The sequence below is a fragment of the Lissotriton vulgaris genome, chromosome 6 (genome assembly GCF_964263255.1).
Source record: "Lissotriton vulgaris chromosome 6, aLisVul1.2, whole genome shotgun sequence".
NCBI lineage: Eukaryota > Metazoa > Chordata > Amphibia > Caudata > Salamandridae > Lissotriton > Lissotriton vulgaris.
The window spans coordinates 908,651,369-908,669,926 of record NC_141694.1 but is presented as its reverse complement, the minus strand read 5'-3'; the positions used below and the strand labels follow the sequence as shown (position 1 = coordinate 908,669,926).

Below are 18,558 nucleotides of genomic sequence, written 5' to 3'. Positions count from 1 at the left end.
GGTTGGCACCGTAAAAGAGAGCAGTCTCCTGAGAACATACATGCGCTTCGTGCTGTTGTACTTCTAGGATATCTGTTACTGGCTGCAGCCAATAAATACGATCTTTGACTTCACCTAGAAGACTCTGTGTTTCTGTGGTCTGAAACAGGAAGGACTCAGGAGTTTTCAGGTGTACTCCCTGGCACCGCCGGGTCCATAAAAACCCGGTACTCCAGTTGGCGCCCAACGTAGGGCAGTATCAGCGGTACTGGTCCAAGCCAGAGGTTCGTGAGGAGCTTCGTGTGAAAATTCCGGAGGACGGCCAACCACTTCAGCGACCCCTGCATGTCGACGTGGTCCGAATGTCTTTGCTGCGAGGTTCCCCGCGTCCCGACGGCTACGAAGGACTGCTGCCCTGACTGCCACCCTGTTTTGGACCCTTGATGATTGGTAGAGCGAAACGATAACCGAGTCTTCTGGTGACGTCATCGATACCTCAGTTAAGTATATGTGGAGCGTCTCCTAATCCTTAGTTTGGTTCTTAGTTTTTGGGTATCCTTCGGGACAGTTTTGTTTGGAACTTGCAAGTGCCAAAACCAAAGGACTCGTGTATTCACGAGGCTATCGTATTCAATAATCCTTCGAAGTTTGAAGCTAGACTAGAGAGCGAAGATGCCTGGTCTTAGCAAACTTGGAAATTTGTTTTGCCTTGGTTGTCTTTGCTACCTTCTCCATCTATGTTCCCTACGACTTCGCCTGCTGTTCCGACTACCTGTCCTAATGCTACCTCTGTTACTGCTTTCGCCTCTGCTTCACCTCAACACGTCTCTCCTGGTGTTTCTGTCCTTCCTTCAGTTTCTCCTTCTGTTCGACAGAGAATGACCAACACGGTTGCTGGTCTTTTGTCACCTTTCTTTGGGCCTCCTAATATGACCCCTAGCATAGAATGAAGACAGTTGCGGAGCCAGCTGCCTGACTATCAAGAGAGGGAGTTACTGAATCGGTTAGCACGTAAATGGGTTGTGGATACTGTGAGATATGATGTACAGTCTGTCGTAGAAGTCTTCCGGCAATGGGAATCATCGAAGCAAAGATATGTTTTTGAGCAAATGTGTGTATTTCTCTGTGAAGATCTGGAGGGAAATGATCCGGAACACGAGATGCCTGAATTATACCGTGTGCGGTTCGAGTTCTCGGAGGGCATGATCGTAGGCGCCGATGTTGAGAAAGCGGTTGCGACATTGTTGTCGTATCGGAGTAAAGGGGGCACTTCTCGATCACTACTTGAGTGTGACACACCCGGTAGGAAAAAGGCGCGACAGTATCCCATGAGAGAGGTTCCGCCGGTTTGGAGGGAAGGGGACGCAAATGCCAATCCAGCCATTCCGCCGCATTTCCAACGTGTATGGGTACATGTTCCTTGGAAGAGATCTGAAGTTTTAGCTCTCAAACAGACATTACCTGACTCCCGTAAAAATCCCGCAGGGTATTATAAGGAGTTGTCACAGACCGTAAGCTCGTGCATTATGAACTTAGCCGATATAGACATGTTGTTTGGGAACGTGGTTCCACAGCCTTTATGGGGAAAGATTCGCCACGCCGATCACGATCAAGAGTTAGGTGATACATGGGTTAACATTGCCACTGTGGATAGTAGACAAATTGGTGGTGCTAAACCCGAACCTTTAATTGTGGAACTCCCTGGTAGAATAATAACATATATGAAGACTTTAATGCCTGAATTACGTATAAACTGGGACAAGTTGTCTGCGTGTAAGCAGAAGACGGACGAGACTGTGTATGACTTTTTCACATGATTCGAAGAGACTTTCGTAGATCATCGCGGTCAGGATATGGCTACCGAAGGTGGCCAGAGATTGTTCGTCAACAAATTTGTGCATAACTTACTTCCTGAATTATGTACTAAATTGAAGGATTCCGAGAGTGCTTGGGCTGTCTCCACGTCAGTACAGATCTTAGCCACAGCCCAGTACTACGAAAATAGGCTCAAAGATGAGTTAGAGAAAGCGGATAAAAAGACTAAGGAATTAAAAACTAAAATTCTGATGCAACAGGCGTATCCACCCCGCGCTAATAATCAGAGCGATTATCAACAGCCTCAGCAATATTCGAGAAACTCGCAAAGAAATTAGTCTTCTCAACAGCGTTTACCGTATGGACCCAATCAGTGTGCATATTGTAAAGAAGAGGGTCATTTTAAGAGTAGCTGTCCGATTTTGTTACAGCACGCGAGTGGTACTTGTGGTGCAAGAGGTCGAGGCGTTCACCAAGCCCCTAGAGGAAGGGGACGTGGACATATTCCCCAGAACGCACGTTCCTTCCCGCCTCAAAATTCAATGAATAGTTTTGACCAACAGAATAATGCGTCTGGTAGAACAGCTCAGTACTATGCTGATGACTACTACGCCGAGGATGAGAATATGGTAGGTAATGGTTGCTAGGACAGCCATGGACAGAGAGAGGGAGTTGTTCCAGTAGATCAGAGTGGACCTTATGTTGAGGTGATTACATCAGGTGTGTCAGAGCCTTTTCTGTTGGATACTGGTGCTACAAAGAGTTCTATTATGCACTCAAAACTCCCTGGCGCACCTTTGTCTGGCGAAATGAATGTTTCTGTAGGTTTTTCTGGCGCCCCGGTTAGGAACCCGATTTCTAGTCCTATATCACTTTCTATTGGACCTTGTGAATTGGAAGCACCCCTCATTCTGACGACAGGTTGTGGTGAAAATTTGTTGGGATTGGATCTATTGAAAAGATTGTATGCGACATTGTACTGTTCTCCTTCGGGAGTACAACTTACACTGGGTAAGAAAGTGGTTTCAGCAATGTATTTGTCGAAGGATATACTCCCAACAGAATTGTCTTCTCTCCCGGATATTCTTTGGGCTACTGGTCCTAATGATGTGGGTATTTTGGAAATATCACCATACGTTGTGACATTGAAAGCCAATGTTAGAATGCCGCGCATTCCCCAGTACAAAATCTCTAGCGAAGGTGAAAAGGCATTGTTAGCAATAATATATGACCTGATTGATAAAGATGTAATTGAGGAGACTAAAGGCAATGTTTGTAATAGTCCTGTTCTGAAACGCACTGATCCCTCCCAGCCACCTGTTTACATGTTCGTGATTGATCTTAGAGAGGTTAATAAGATCGTTGTGCAACAGTTTCCGGTTGTCCCTGATATAACTGCCCTATTGACTATGATTCCAGCTTCAGCAGCTTGGTTCTCAGTGATTGACTTGAAGAACGCTTTCTTCAGCATCCCAATTGCCGAGGAGAGCAGGGATATTTTTGGCTTCAGTTTAGGTGGCCGAAGTTTCCGCTTCAAGCGCGCTCCTCAAGGCTACTGCGAAAGCCCGTCAATATACAGCCAGGCTTTGAAAACACAGCTTGATACGATTGTTTTACCTGATGGCGCTACCCTTATTCAGTACGTCGATGATTTGTTAGTTGCCGCAGATACTGAGGAGGGTTGTAAAGAAGCCACCTTGTCATTGTTGCGTCACCTGTCTGATTTGCATCACAAAGTGTCTCTTTCAAAATTGCAATATTGCCGACAAGAAGTGACCTACTTAGGTCACCTCTTATCGAAGGAGGGAAGGAAACTGACCCCAGAAAGAATTCAGGCAATTGCAAAGTTGAGTGTGCCAAGAAACAAGAGAGAAATGCGTGCTTTCTTAGGTATTACATCCTATTGTAAACAATGGATACCAAATTTTTCCTTATTGGCCAAACCTTTGGTGGCATTAACTTGTAAAGATACACCGAATCCCATCCCATGGTCTGAGGATTGTCAGAAAAGTTTCTTAGAATTACGCGATGCATTGTGTTCGGCTCCTGTGTTGGGTACTCCTGACTACAGTAAACCGTTTACATTATACGTTCATGAGAAAGAAGGTTGTGCATTATCGGTGTTGACACAGTCCTTTGGGGACAAGCAACGTCCATGCGCATACTTTTCGTCGACTCTAGATCCGGTAGCTAAGGCATTACCGAGTTGCTTGAGAGCCACAGCCGCAGCAGCCGTTTCTATTCGACAGTCTGCTGGGTTAGTAATGAACAACATGTTAATAGTGATGGTCCCGCACGCAGTGGACACCTTGTTAAACAGAACCAAGACACAGCACTTAACTAGTGCTCGATTGTCAGGTTATGAATTGACACTCCTAGCGAGTCATGTGCACATCAAAAGGTGTAATACATTAAACCCAGCCACGTTGTTGCCGATCCCAGTCGAGACAGAGAATGTTGAAGAGTCACATGATTGTTTCCTCAGAACTGAGGAAGAAACGAAAGGGAGGATAGACCTTAGGGACACTCCCCTAGCAGAATGTGATGGCACTTTGTGGGTTGATGGTTCATGTTTCAAGTTGCCGAATGGCGATACGACTGCGGCATATGCTGTTACGACCTTGCATACGATTGTTGAAACTGCACGTATCCCAAATAACTCAGCGCAAGCAGCAGAGTTGATTGCATTAACAAGAGCGTGTGTGTTGGCAAAAGGAAAACGAGTGAATGTGTACACTGACAGTCAGTATGCCTTTGGTGTTGCCCATAGTTTTGGACGTTTGTGGCGTGAACGAGGTTTCTTGACTTCGCATGGTGCTAAGATCCAGCACGGTCAGTTGGTGAATGAACTTCTCGAGTCACTGACCCTGCCGTTGCAAGTGGCGATTGTGAAATGCAGTGCACACAAAAAGGTGACACATGATGCTGGTCGAGGAAATGCGTTTGCGGATGAGGTTGCGAAAGAAACCGCAAGGAATATAATGAGTCGAATGTATGTTGCAGGCCCTGCACGATGGGTGGGCGACGTTGGTATGTGCGAAGATACGATTGAGAGTGTGAAATCCATCCAAGCCGAAGCTACAGAGAAAGAACTGAAGGTATGGAAAGAGAGCACGGGTAAACTGGACGCGAATGGTTGTTGGGTTGAATTGTCAGAGCATCAGCGTTGGTTGCTACCCGATGCGTATGTGCCTGCAGTGGTGACAATGGCGCATGGAATGGCGCACATCAGTGTGAAAGGAATTTGCAAGCTACTGGCTCCAGTATGGCAGAACACCAGAATCCCTAAGTATGCAGAGAATATAGTCAAGAACTGTATGGTGTGTCTGAAATACAATCCTGGTAGGGGAACCCCAACTCCAGCTGGTCATTTTGCTCCTCCTACGTACCCGTTCGAGGTTTTGCAGTTAGATTTCATCCACATGGAGAGGTGCAACAATCTGAAATACGTACTCGTTGTTGTTTGTGCCTTTTCTAGATGGATAGAAGCATACCCCCTGAAAGACAATAGTGCCTTATCAACAGCTAAAGCCCTTATCAAGGAATTCTTCCCCAGGTTCGGAATGCCGAGAATGGTCTGGAGTGATAATGGGAGTGAATTTGTGGGTCGAGTGATGAAGAAAGTGTGTGAAGGGCTAGGCATCTATCAAAAATTCCACGCTGCAAATCACCCCCAATCAGCTGGACTAGTAGAGTGCTATAACGGCACGCTAAAACTAAAACTGGCCAAAATTCAAGCGAGTTCTGGTCTTACTTGGCCTGACGCCCTGCCCTTGGCACTCCTATCCACAAGAATGACTGTGCACTCGAGGGTGGGACTTGGTCCCTATGAGATAGTGTTCGGCCGTCCGGCCAACATATGGGGAGTACCAAGGCCAGCCAGATTCTGCGACTTAGAGCACCCTGTACTGCTTGATTACTTGTACGAATTGACGGCTAAATTGTGTGTTTTACACCAACAGGTACATGGTACTCTACCTCAAGCTACTGAAGCTCCAGGACATCCTATCGACCCTGGAACGTATGTGCTCGTGAAGAATTTTCAGCGGACAAAGAATGATGAGCCCCGCTGGACCGGTCCCCACCTAGTACTTCTCTCCACGAGATCGGCCGTTCGCGTAGAAGGAAAGAAACACTGGATCCACGGGGCCCATTGCAAAAGGGTCCCACTACCCCTGCCTCACGACCGGTGGGTCCAGGAGGGGATAGCTGATTCTGAGACTGAAACTTTACCTCGCTTCCTGCTCTTCAGTGATGCACAGGTAAAGGAAATAAACTCTGTGCGCGAGAGCGACGACATTCTGCAAGGATCTGTGCCACCGTCGATGCGATTGAACGTTACAGAACCTGAACTGTTGTTCGAAAACCAGACACTCCCTGGGAAAACACGCTACAATTTGAGGCCAAGAACTAAGAATATGAACAAATAAAACTTTACCTTTTGACTATTTTTTTTGATTATGCAGCTCTCTCATCTGAGAAACTTGCTCATTTTTGTTTTTCGAACCGCCATCCGGTTCTGCTGCTAGGGTCGCGGTTGCCCAAGTCTCTGGAGTGCAGCTGAAGACGTTAGGTCGACAGTTCTGTTGGTTTAAGGGAGTCACCCTGGACTGACAGAAGCACTCTTTAGCAGAAACACCCTACCACCGCGGGCAGCAAATTAGAAAGGAGGGAGTTTTCTAAGATGAGGAGACCTGCCAGACCAATGAACTTCAAAGCCAGAATGTGTACATTAATGACAGGAACGCGATTTCTAATATTATGTATTTGTATGTTGCTTAGTGTGATGACATTTTTTTATAGGATATGTTTTATTCACTTTTCAAGTGACATTTGCACCCACTACACAGCCCATGCCTCCTCCTACTATTTCCTCACATTCTTTCCACCCTCTGCCTGAACACGAGACCGCTAGAAGATCGGAATTTGCAAATAACTCTTTCGTTCAGCTCTTACACCAACACCAGTTAGTAATGAACACCACTAATTGTTGGGTGTGTGGTCTTATGCCGCATACGACAGATAAAGGCATCCCATATTTTGTCCTGCCATTCAGCTACCATGGTTCTTTGTGGGCGTTCCAGACGATGTTCCTATTTGCCATCGAACCATATCCCCCACGTTCCACGAGAAGTAACTCGAGCAGCAAGGCAATGGCAGGAATCCCGGAGCTCAGTTAGGGAAGAGTGTCTGCACTGAAACATATGTCTTTTCGTCTCAGACCTCCCCTTCATTTCTAGCAGCTAAGGGCACCTACTTCATCTGCCATGATAGAGCGTATACATGGCTACCCCTGACTTCTCGGGCACATGTTTCATTTCGTTCCTGTTGCCTCCCACCTACACAGCCTCGGCAGATTACCATAGGACAAGGACAGTTAGAGGTGTCGTGAGTAAAGACGACACTACGGGACAAAAATTTGGAGACTTCGTAAAAGGTTTTCTGCCGTTCTGGGGGCCTATGGTGAACAGCAGGAACATTCGTCAATTGACGAGGGTAGTTGAATCTACCATAGTCGAAACTGCCGGTGCCCTTAGTAACTTGACTGCGGATCTCCAGTCGGACCGCCTTATGACTCTTCAGAACAGGGTCGCCTTAGACGTCATACTTGCAGACCGAGGTGGGGTATGTAAGGTGATCCAATCAAGTTGCTGCATTTTTATCCCAGATAACGCCCCGATAGTATACCAGGCCATCTCCAAGCTGCAAAAAATATCCGAATCTATTCACGTGGATAAAGGAGACTGGTCACTGATGGGGTGGTTCTGGGAACTGATATCCGCCTGGGGTTGGAAGATATTTATAGTCATTGGGATGGTCTTAGCCATTCTTTTCCTGTTCTGTCTGTGTGTACAGTGTGCTCCTGCAATATGTGGCCTCTGTGCTACGTCAAGAATAAGGAAACATACATCTAGAAATGAACTAAGTAATAGGATGATGCTACAGCAACATCTCAATGACTTCGTGAATATAGACCTGGACTCAGATTAGCGTGAGTATAGGTTAAATTGCCTATGTAAGGGCAAAAGGAGGGTCTGTGGTACTGAAAATTCTGGACCCGTTTTTCGAACATAGTCACATCATGACGATTTTGGTATCAACAGACCGGAAATGACAAGTATACTATGTATAGGCATTTTCGTCATATTTGAGCGACAAATTCACCGTTAAATCAGCATTTCCGGCATGAACACTCGGGTTCCATTTTGTGAACGGCATCCATTTTGTGATTGCCCTCACATAGTCAAATGACTGAAGCCGAAACCTGGTCCGAAGGACAAGTACACCTTAGCTGACTCCTCTGTGACCTGGGCAAGCTGACTCCTCTGCCCGAAGCCAAACCTGTTCGGCCAGGTCCTCTCCCAGCGGCCGAGCTAGATTCATATCAAGGGACAACATATCACCCCCAACCTAGCCCAGAGACACCCAAATCTAAAGGAGAGGTGGTTATACCTCTCTTCTACTTCTACAAATTCCTTTGTTCTGCCTTCCCGAGTTGGGCTCACCAGCAGGAGGTCAGAACAGTGTCTGGGGTCAGCAGCAGCACTGGCTTGCATGCTGACCCTGCAAGGTTACACAGGTAGAGTGTACCCAGTTCATAGCATCATTCAACTAACACTGGAATCAGTGTAGTTTAATGATTCCAACATGTTTGATACCAAACATGACCTGGTTCTGTGAAGCTAATATGTAGTTAGGCATTTCAAGTTTGCCAGCGTCCTCTACATACTTAAAAATGCTGTCCCCATAATGTAAATATGGGATATGGATTCACAGAATGGCCCGATGTAGAGAATTCAATTGACAGACTTTGTAAAAGCGTTGGAAATGTAGAGGGAGGAGTGCAGTATATGACTAATGTAACATATGATGATGTTCAACCTGATCTTATTGCCAAAGCTGTGAATAAAAACAATAAACAGAATTAAAAAAAAATGTTGTCCCCACGCATACAAAGCCCAGAGAATGGAGTCCAGGTTTTGTAGGGCTGCCTCTGCTCATGCAGGTGCACCCTTTTACTTAGAACCATGCACCCTGCTGTGGTACTGAAATTTCTGGACCCGTTTTTCGAACATCGTCACATCATGACGATTTTGGTATCAACAGACCGGAAATGACAAGTATACTATGTATAGGCATTTTCGTCATATTTGAGCGACGAATTCACCGTTAAATCAGCATTTCCGTCATGAACCCTTGGGTTCCATTTTGTGAACAGCATCCATTTTGTGATTGCCCTCACATAGTCAAATGACTGAAGCTGAAACCTGGTCCGAAGGACACGTACACCTTAGCTGACTCCTCTGTGACCTGGGCAAGCTGACTCCTCTGCCCGAAGCCAAACCTGTTCGGCCAGGTCCTCTCCCAGTGGCCGAGCTAGATTCATATCAAGGCACAACATATCATAAACCTTTCATCGCACACAAACCATGCCTAATCTCGCACACACCTGTCCCTGTTTCTTGCTTTATGACTTGCTTTACGAGGAGGAGGTGCCCGATTTTATTGGGGGTCCCTCGATATCTGATGGAAATACTGGACGTCGTCGGGTAATTAATTATGAGCTGGACGAACAGAAATGTGGGCTTGTCATCATGACTTTGCTTTTCCTTTGTAGCAAAAATATTTAGATGGTCAACTGTAAAATAAGGGATGTTTTCCCAAAGCACATTTTTTGGGTATAAAGGAAGAAGGTTGGCTCCCTAAAAGAGAGCAGTCTCCTGAGAACATACATGCGCTTCGTGCTGTTGTACTTCTAGGATATCTGTTACTGGCTGCAACCAATAAATACGATCTTTGACTTCACCTAGAAGACTCTGTGTTTCTGTGGTCTGAAACAGGAAGGACTCAGGAGTTTTCAGGTGTACTCCCTGGCACCGCCGGGTCCATAAAAACCCGGTACTCCACTGCCCTTGGACTGTGGGGTCTACCTTAGGGGTGACTTATAGGTTTTAAATGCAGTGCACATAAACCTGTTGGAGCTTCAGGCGATCCAGCTGGCATTGAAAGCCTTTCTACCCTCCATCAAGGGAAGACTAATGCAGGTGTTCACGGTCAACACCACTTCTTTGTGGTACTTGAACAAACAGTGTTGGTTGGGGTCGTGGGCCCTTTGGCAAGAGGCCCTGCATCTCAGGACATGGCGGAAACAGCAGGGCATATCCCTGGTAGTTCAACATCTGCGGGTTCTCTGAACACCAGAGTAGACAAACTCAGCAGAACCTGTCATGGCTTCGCCTTCTTGCGTGGAGATTGAGCGGCAATAGTTGACAGCTTTTGACCATCTTTACGAAGTCTCTAATGGTATGTGGGCAGCCAGGCATCCCTCACAAACAATGGTTTACGTCTGCCGTTGGGGAACATTTGTGGCATGGGTTACAGAAAGACAGATTGAGCCCCTTTCTGCTCCTCCTTCTCAGGCTCTCCTTTCCATCCTTTCCCTTGCCCAGTAGAACTCTGCTGTGGGCACTCTTATGGGCCATCTCTCTTCTATTTTAGCTTTTCTGTGGTTGCCTGACAAGCCATCCCACTTCAAATCCCCTTTTTACATAGGTTTCTGAAAGGATTACAACACTTGATCTCACCTTCTCCTTTCATTATCCCCCAATGGGACCTCAGCCTTGTCTTCACTTTCCTCATGTGCAGTCCCTTTGAGACCCTTCACCCAGGCTCCTTACCATCAAGACGGCCTCTCTTGTGGCTAAAACATCCGCCTGGAGGGTCCGTGAATTTCAGGCATTGTCATCCAAGCTTCCTTATTTAAACATCTACCCAGACAAGCTGGTGTTTCATAGGAGAGCTTCCTTTCTCCAGAAACTCTTTATTTTTTTGGGCTGCTATCTATCTACGCATTGGTCCTTTAATTCAACTTCTGTATGCAAATTGATACTTTTCGCTTTGCTTCTTTTTGTCGAAAATGTGATGCTCTGAGTGGCGTGTTGCTGATAATATTTAAATTTTAGGATAATGGAGTAAACAAAGATCTTTTATTGAGTACCTTACAATATTTATCACTCGGGTCAGGCTTGTAATTAGTTCTTGACTTCTTCCTCTCAAGCTCCAGTATGTACTGAATGACAAAGCGTTCAGGCTGTATCGGATTTTACCCACTGAAGCGGTTGGGTGGGACCCTAGTACATTTATTTATATTGAGTCACAGTCGGTGGGTTGTGACATAATATTTATACAATATAAAGAAGTGTTTGAAATACTTGCCTCATGCATGCTGGCAGTATTTAAAACGGTAATGCTTAAGAGCTGGACTTAAATAGTGGAAAGATCACAGTTAAGGAATCTCAAAAAATGCCCTTCTGGAGCTATGGAAAATGAGATTTGGCCATGTTTGAGGTATGATCTGTAATCCCCCTGAACTGGTAGTATCTTAATTACCCATAAGGTTTCGAGTTTTATTAATTATCCGTCAGTTAATGAATTGCTGTTTTTTTAACTAAATATCCGCAGATTGGGTAAGGAGGAGAAAAATATTTCAAAATATAGAGGTTTCGCAGGAAAAAGATTGAAGCTATTTCCTGTATTTTTATTGACAAACGCCTGAATGTATTGAATGCTGATGGAAGCTGATTACCTCTATGTACTCCTAACACTGTTGCCTCAATTTGATTTTCCCTTCTGTGTAGATACTTTTGAAATGGTTTCTGAAGATGACGATGGGAAATTGGCTTTTAAAATAAATTACCACTACATGTCTCAGGTGAAAAATGCAAGTGATGCAAACAGTGCTGCCAGAGCCAGGCGGCTAGCCCAAGAAGCTGTAACACTTTCCACATCACTACCCTTGTCATCGTCATCCAGTGTGTTTGTGCGTTGTGATGAAGAGCGACTTGACATCATGAAGGTAAGGAAAAGGCACAATGTTCAGATGAACAATCTGCTCGTCTTAGAGCCAAAAAGAAAACATTTTATTTAGTGCAGGCTATGTTCTCTACAATGCTGTACCAGCCAGTTTATTGGGTTTTTTCACCCGAACAAGGTAGCCCAGTTATGTGGAAGTGTTGTGTTCACATTTTCAGAAGCTTTTAGATACTAGTTGTTATGTAACTCTTAACTGTTCTGTTACTCCTAACTGTGACCATGCTATAGAGGGTTGCCAGTTTCTAACAGATATGTGTTTGTAGTAATTCCTAATCTTCGAATTTTCCCTAGGTATCAGTTTATATTTGGAAGATTTTTTACCAATGTTCCTAGCCCACACCAGTTGCTGCTTAAGAGGCTGTGACTGATGTCACACTCATAGGAAATTACATAAATGTGGCACCTGTCCTGCTGTCATCAGTTCAATTTTTTTCTGTGCACCACAAGATACATAATATGAATCTTCTGTAATTTTCCTTTTTTGTTTTTTTGCATATTTCACATAAGGCAGTGGCTGGATTTTTCCAGTCAGATTCATGTTGTCTCTGATATCTACTTTGATTATACTGAGTAGATCCTGTAAAATGTCCAAAGTCTAGTAAGGAGCTTCATGCAGTTTATGGTGTCCAAACCATGGCACGCATGCCTGTGATATGTCTGCCAAGATGCAAGCCAAACCCTCATGGAGGTAGCTAATTTGTTTTTGGCATTACACCAACAAGAAATGTTTGACCGGGCTAAGAAGAGCTCTCAACCTTCACCCTGAGTTTAAGAAACATAGTAAACACAGATATTTTTTTTCCTATTTGCATTAGAAATCAGACTCTGATCATTTAGGGTGGTGTACTCCTGGAAAACCCATGGAAGTGCTATGTTTTGCCTTAACACCTATTCTGGCCCTTAAAAATCCTTAAAGTAAAGTAAGTGGTTAGATTACCTCTCACAGCTCATAGCATGTTGCATGCCGAAGCCTTCTGTGATGTCTTCCTTCAAAATTAACAAATATCCCTGACCTCTGACACCCATTGAACGACAACAGTCATAAGTGCACCACACATGATCACAGAGGATTCACCATGAGTGTTGATCCTGTTGGTTCTTCAACTTAGGTGGCTTAAGATAAAATAACTGTGAGGCTCTGATTTCTTCACCAGCTGTCACCTGGTCCTATGCAAGGACTATGGTTCTAGGTTTAGTTTAGTTAGTTTCTTGATGCTCTCCTGTGCCTGCATTTTTCTGAAAACACCTATATTCCCTGTACTAGAGCAGGATTGGTTGGTGCCTCCTGATCATGTTTTGGACTCTGCTTCAGCGCCAATGCCAAATTCCACTTCATCACCAAAATCCATTCCTTTGAGATCGACTCCACCAGCACCAGAGGAGGACTCCGTGTCAATAGTCCTGTCCAACTCTGAGCCAAACTCTTCTCGCCCTCGACCAAGGACCTTATACTCTAGTATTGCTCTTTTTAGGAACACCTGCCAGTTGGTGCAACATCCATGCAAGATGCAGACCCCTTAAATAAAACCAAAAGCAAAACTATTCTAGGCGCTGAATTGCCAAGCTAAAGGCTCTGTCGCCCTGCTTTGGAACATGATCATCTGAACAGCAAACAAGCAGGACAGTTTTCACTTGTAATGAGTCAGCACTCTTATTATAATAATAATAATAATAATCCACATTTGTAAAGCGCGAACCATCACCCGTTTGGGTCTCTAGGCGCTGGGGGCCGTCGGGAAGATTAAGCAAGCTATTGCCCAGAGTCACATGGTGCCGGGCTAATCTGCCGCCGGCCCCGGGGATCGAACCGCTATCCCCGGATTCCGGAGTCAGTCACCCTGGCCACGGCGCCACACCTCTCCCCTCTCTTAAGATGTTACAAGCTGGAAGTAACTCAATTTGGGGCTCATATACTGGAACTAAACCTTGTGATTGGGGTGCTCCTTAAGCCCTGTAATTCCAAAAGATTAATCACTTGGGTACCCTCTGTTCAGAATGTTAGGAGTCTTCTCATCCTCAAGAGATGCATTGAAGTCTCACTAGAGAGTTCTTCTTCAGCTAAAATAACTAATAAAATCTGTCTCAAGCAATTTCTCTGTCTCCTACTGTACTGCTGTTTCAACAAGGATCAAGAGTCCACCTTAGAGGGAAAGGGACAGTTGAATCTGGCCTTGCTTATCTGATAGAGACTTCCAACTGCAGATTCCATACTTTAAAATATTCCTCATGCATCAGACTGGATCCGTAAAGTGTTTCCTTTGCGCACAGGTAGGTGTCCTAGTTTGGCTGTACGTGGCAGCAGCATAGTCTGCACTGGAAGTGACGGGTGCAGTGCCTATGTAGGCGCCACACCAGTACCCTGAACTCAGTTACTTCTTTTCCTTGCCATCAGCGCGGTTCCGGATCGAACTCTCCTCATAACAAATCACACCAGACCCGGATAATGAGATTCCCGGGGCCTCTAAAAGGCTTGGCGAGGAGACCCACATGTTCCCTCCCCAAAATACAGCGTTCAGTCGATTCCCCCCTCCCCCTAGCCCAACCAGGGCACTGACCCACCCCGTGGCGGATAACTTTTCAAAAGGACAGAACCCCGCAAAAAAAATATCAGCCCTACGGATCTACTGTAACAATTTAGAAAAAAAACTGTTTTGGGCCACGCGGGTCCCTCTGTGACCACCCCCATCAGGCTTAGGATGGCAAAGTGTCCCTACCCTGTTCCTCCATATGTTTTTACTGTTGTTTCTCAGAATGGGACTGATCCCCTGAGTCCTAAAATGGCTACCTCCTCTTCTTTACAGATGTGGTAGTAGCTAATCAGATGTTGAGATCTGTCATCTCTGTGGCATTAAATATACAATTTTTTCGAACTTCAAAAACTAGCGAAAGGATTTGCACCAAATTACAGAAAGCTTGCTTTCAGGGCCAAGAGCTAGCTTTTTGCCAAATTTGGTGTAATTCCTTTCAGCTGTTTTTCTGGTATTTATATTAAATGTTCCTATGTAAAATTGCACGGGTAAAACGTGTTTTGGATCCCCTTCTTTTTCTCTGTCCCTGCTTGACAGATCAAAGCAAACCTTTCTAGGAAGGAGCTGTATTCGATAAGCTTTTTGGGGAGTAAATTTACCTAGAATTACCCATTGGTGACTGCTGAGATAGATAGATCGATATAGATATAGATAGATTGATAGATATTCAGTGATGATATTTAACATATCCTTATTATTGAAATATGTGAAGATATAAGCAGTGCATGGAGGAGGCGCAAGTTATAGTTAGCCCAGTGAACTATAAGTGGTGAATTTCATTTTTTTGGTGTTTTTTAAACATTTGTTTTTATCTTATTTCAACACCTAACATTAACTCTACTTAAACTTTTGTTTTTTCACTGAAATATTATATATATCACACAACGTAATTTGAACATACTGTTATGTTGTAGCCCATTTCCTTTCTCAAGCTCTTTTTCTGTGGTATTGTGCCACAAAGTAGATCACATGTCAGTATGCCACCTACCATGCACAGTTTAAAAGTGTACAGAATCCGATACATGATTGTTTTCTAACAAAGCAGAGCATATCCTTTCAGGACCCTGCTGCTCCCCGACTAGGTAGTCCCATATAAAATCCTGTTCTTATAACAGGGATAGCTCTGACATTAGGAAAAATTGGCAACCTTCAATAAAAAATCGTCCACAGTGCAAAGTGAGAGGCACAGACGTTTCTTACTTACCAATAGCCCCAGCATTACCATGCATCCTTACCTCATGTCCTTACTGGAAATATAATAGTGAATCTGTTGCTTCTAAGACATTTTCTTACTTCAAGTGTACCGTTGCATCAGCATACCCATTTAGTTACATAGTACATGCAAATACCATTGTTATGCAGAACTAGTCAATGTATGCACCAAATGGGCATGCATATGCAGTACTTACAAACCTTGGTAGACAATCACTGAGAATCAATAAAGACTGACAGATGTCTACGTATTTCACCTTCACATGTAATTGAACAGAAGAAAGCAAAGTCAAACAAAAAAATAGTGGGCAGGTTACAGTTTGAGTCACAACATGACCTATTAATTCCTTAATCTTGACATTGTCAACAAGAGCACCGATGATTGGTCATTCATAACATCTAGTAGGTTGGATTGAGAATTCCCTTATTGGTGTGTGCTGTTTAAATGGTCATTATTGCATCATCATTATTTTCCATGGTTTTTAATAGAGTTGGTAAGTCAAGTAGTAATCGAATGGCCGTATTTTTTTATTTCCTGGATAACATTTTTATCCTTTGTTAGGTCTTGATAACTGGCCCCGCTGACACCCCTTATGCAAATGGATGCTTTGAATTTGATGTGTATTTTCCTCAAGACTATCCCAATTCCCCTCCTCTAGTGAATTTGGAGACGACTGGTGGACACAGTGTGCGGTTCAATCCAAACCTTTATAATGATGGCAAGGTAAATGTGCACCAATTTCTAATTATTTTTGTAGTAGGTGTAGGAACTGACACAAGATTTTTTGTTCTTTATTATTATTATTTTTTTGGTTTACTGATTGTTTCCCACACATTCTATAGGAATTTTGGAATATAAATTACTTATTGAAGTCCTGATTTTACAGTGAAAAGCAAACACTTTTCGTGAAAAAATGTTGTCTTAAAGTGTTAATGAAGTCAAATTGATTCAACTGTTTCTGAAAGGTACATCTAACAGCATATTCCTCAGCATGTGAATTCCCCTAGGCACCAAATTGGACCCTATTTTTTTTCTGCTATAGCTCCTGCACGCCGATAGGTGATGCCCTCCAACTCTGGAGCAACTCCGCCTCATCTCTGGAAATAATGACTCTGGATCATATATAGATGTGCCATCCCTGCATGCTAACATCAGTTCCTTTTTTACTGCACCCTTAAGTGCAGATCTAGCACTCTGCTCTTGAACTTTTCATCTGATAGAGACATCAAGCTGCAGATTCCTAATTTTTGAATCTTCCTCAGGAATGAAACTCGATCTGGAAAACTTTATCCAAAATCTTTTATATGAACATTTGTTTTCTTCCTAGAGGATGGATTTTCTCTATGCTTTTAACAGAGCTGTCCGGTCCATAGGTGGTTTACAGGTGTGGTTCAGTGCATGGTTGGCTGTTCTAGGTTTATAGGTTTGAACATGCTGTTCGGATTTGAATATATAACCTTTGTGGTTGAAGACAGTCTTATTGGCATGGGGGATATCTTCCCCTTGTGTTTATTGCCTTATATTTTTACTTTGGTTCTGTCCACAGTTATTGTGAAGAGAGATCCTAAAACTGTCTTCTCTTTCCGACATGGGTATGTTGTTCCTGTGGTTTAAGAGTCTTGCAACTTTATTTACCTATGGTCCCTTCTAGGATACTCTATAGGATCGGGTGTGTATCTGTACAACTGCATTATTGTACATTTCCGGACCTCTCTCTCTCTCTTATTTTGGGTCAGTTTTCTCTTAGTAAGAGACTTTCCAGGTTTATTGTTCACAGATCCTCCTCCGGGGATGGTATGGTTTTGTCATTTGATTCTGAAGTAAGGAATATGGGGCTTAGATGTCTCTATCAGATGAGCAAGTTACTTACCTTCAGTAACGTGTTATCTGGTAGAGACAGGATCTATCATAAGTATCAAAGGAGGGAGTGGAGAGAGGAAGTATCCGGAGGGGCACAGAGAGTAGATTCAATCTCCCCTGACTATAATTATTAAACAAATGGAATCCACCCACGAGGAATAGGTGAAACAAGATATATATGGACTTTGGTGGGATGTGTTTCCTACAATGGTGGGAAGCACATTGTGTTCTTTAAATACCCCTCACACACCAAAAGGGCCCTTGGTGTCATGCTTCATCATAGGGTCTTCGCACCCCTCTAGGGAGCGCCGCGTGCTACTAACCAACGGGTACGCGGGAGCACTTGATGTAACCACTATGTGTAGTGTGTGAGTGGTAGGGTCAGGGGTGGATAGTGAGTGAATGTTAAAAAAATACCTGGCAAGTGAGTACTAGAAGCATTTTTAATAAATCTCCATGCTGGTACTGTTAAAAAACAGTGAGGTGGAGGTTTCATTTATTAATGTACAAAGCCTCCTGCGTGTGTCTGTGTGAACATGTTTCAAAGCGTGATGCTTCTTCAGGACGGGGACACAGATCCCTACCCTACTCACAAGAGACAGTATAATACTATCCAAAACATAGGGAATACTATGTGTTGATTAATGTAAAATGTGCCTAATATGCTAAATTTATCTGGCAACAAGGTAATACCTTTATGCCCACTTGCTATGTAGAAGTACGAGGCCTCATGAGCCTTCAGAAAAACGCAGGGGACCCTGTGCTACTTAGCACTATATGTGGGGATAATACCTCACTCGATCGTCCCTTCCGCGGGACAAAAGGGAGGGGTTTGGGGCGGGAGTAGGGTGGGGGGAGGGGGAAGGGAAGATGGGAAGGGATGATCGACATCAAGTGCTCCCGTGTACCCGTTGGTTAGTAGCACGCCGCGCTCCGTAGAGGGGTGTGAAGACCCCTATGATGAAGCATGACACCAAGGGTCCTTTGGTGTGTGAATGGTATTTAAAGAACACAATGTGCTTCCAACCATTGTAGAACAACATCCCACCCAAGACCATATATCTTGTTTAACCTATTCCTCTTGGGTGGATTCCATTTGTTTAATAAAAAGAGACAGGATCTAGCCGCAGATTCCTTAACGATCCCCCAGTCCCCCATCCTCTTCGCTCACCAAACTGAGTCCTTTTTGGTCTTTACAAAAAAAAAGAGAAGGTGAGGAATCCAGTATTTATTTCATATATGGTTCTCTTTCGTCTTGAGGTTGTTTTTAAGATATTCATATACTGAATT

At 44.1% G+C, this 18,558-nt stretch overlaps 1 protein-coding gene across 6 annotated transcripts in view; it reads left to right on the top strand.

Annotated features, from left to right (window-relative positions):
* Positions 1 to 18,558, top strand: part of BIRC6 (baculoviral IAP repeat containing 6) — a 2,386,688-nt gene that overhangs the window by 2,265,057 nt on the left and 103,073 nt on the right. For all 6 annotated transcript variants that reach the window (XM_086926902.1, XM_086926900.1, XM_086926901.1 and 3 more), the window contains 2 exons: positions 11,433 to 11,650; positions 15,970 to 16,131. In XM_086926902.1, the coding sequence (XP_086783028.1) occupies positions 11,433 to 11,650; positions 15,970 to 16,131 (380 nt within the window). The remainder of the gene's footprint in view (positions 1 to 11,432; positions 11,651 to 15,969; positions 16,132 to 18,558) is intronic.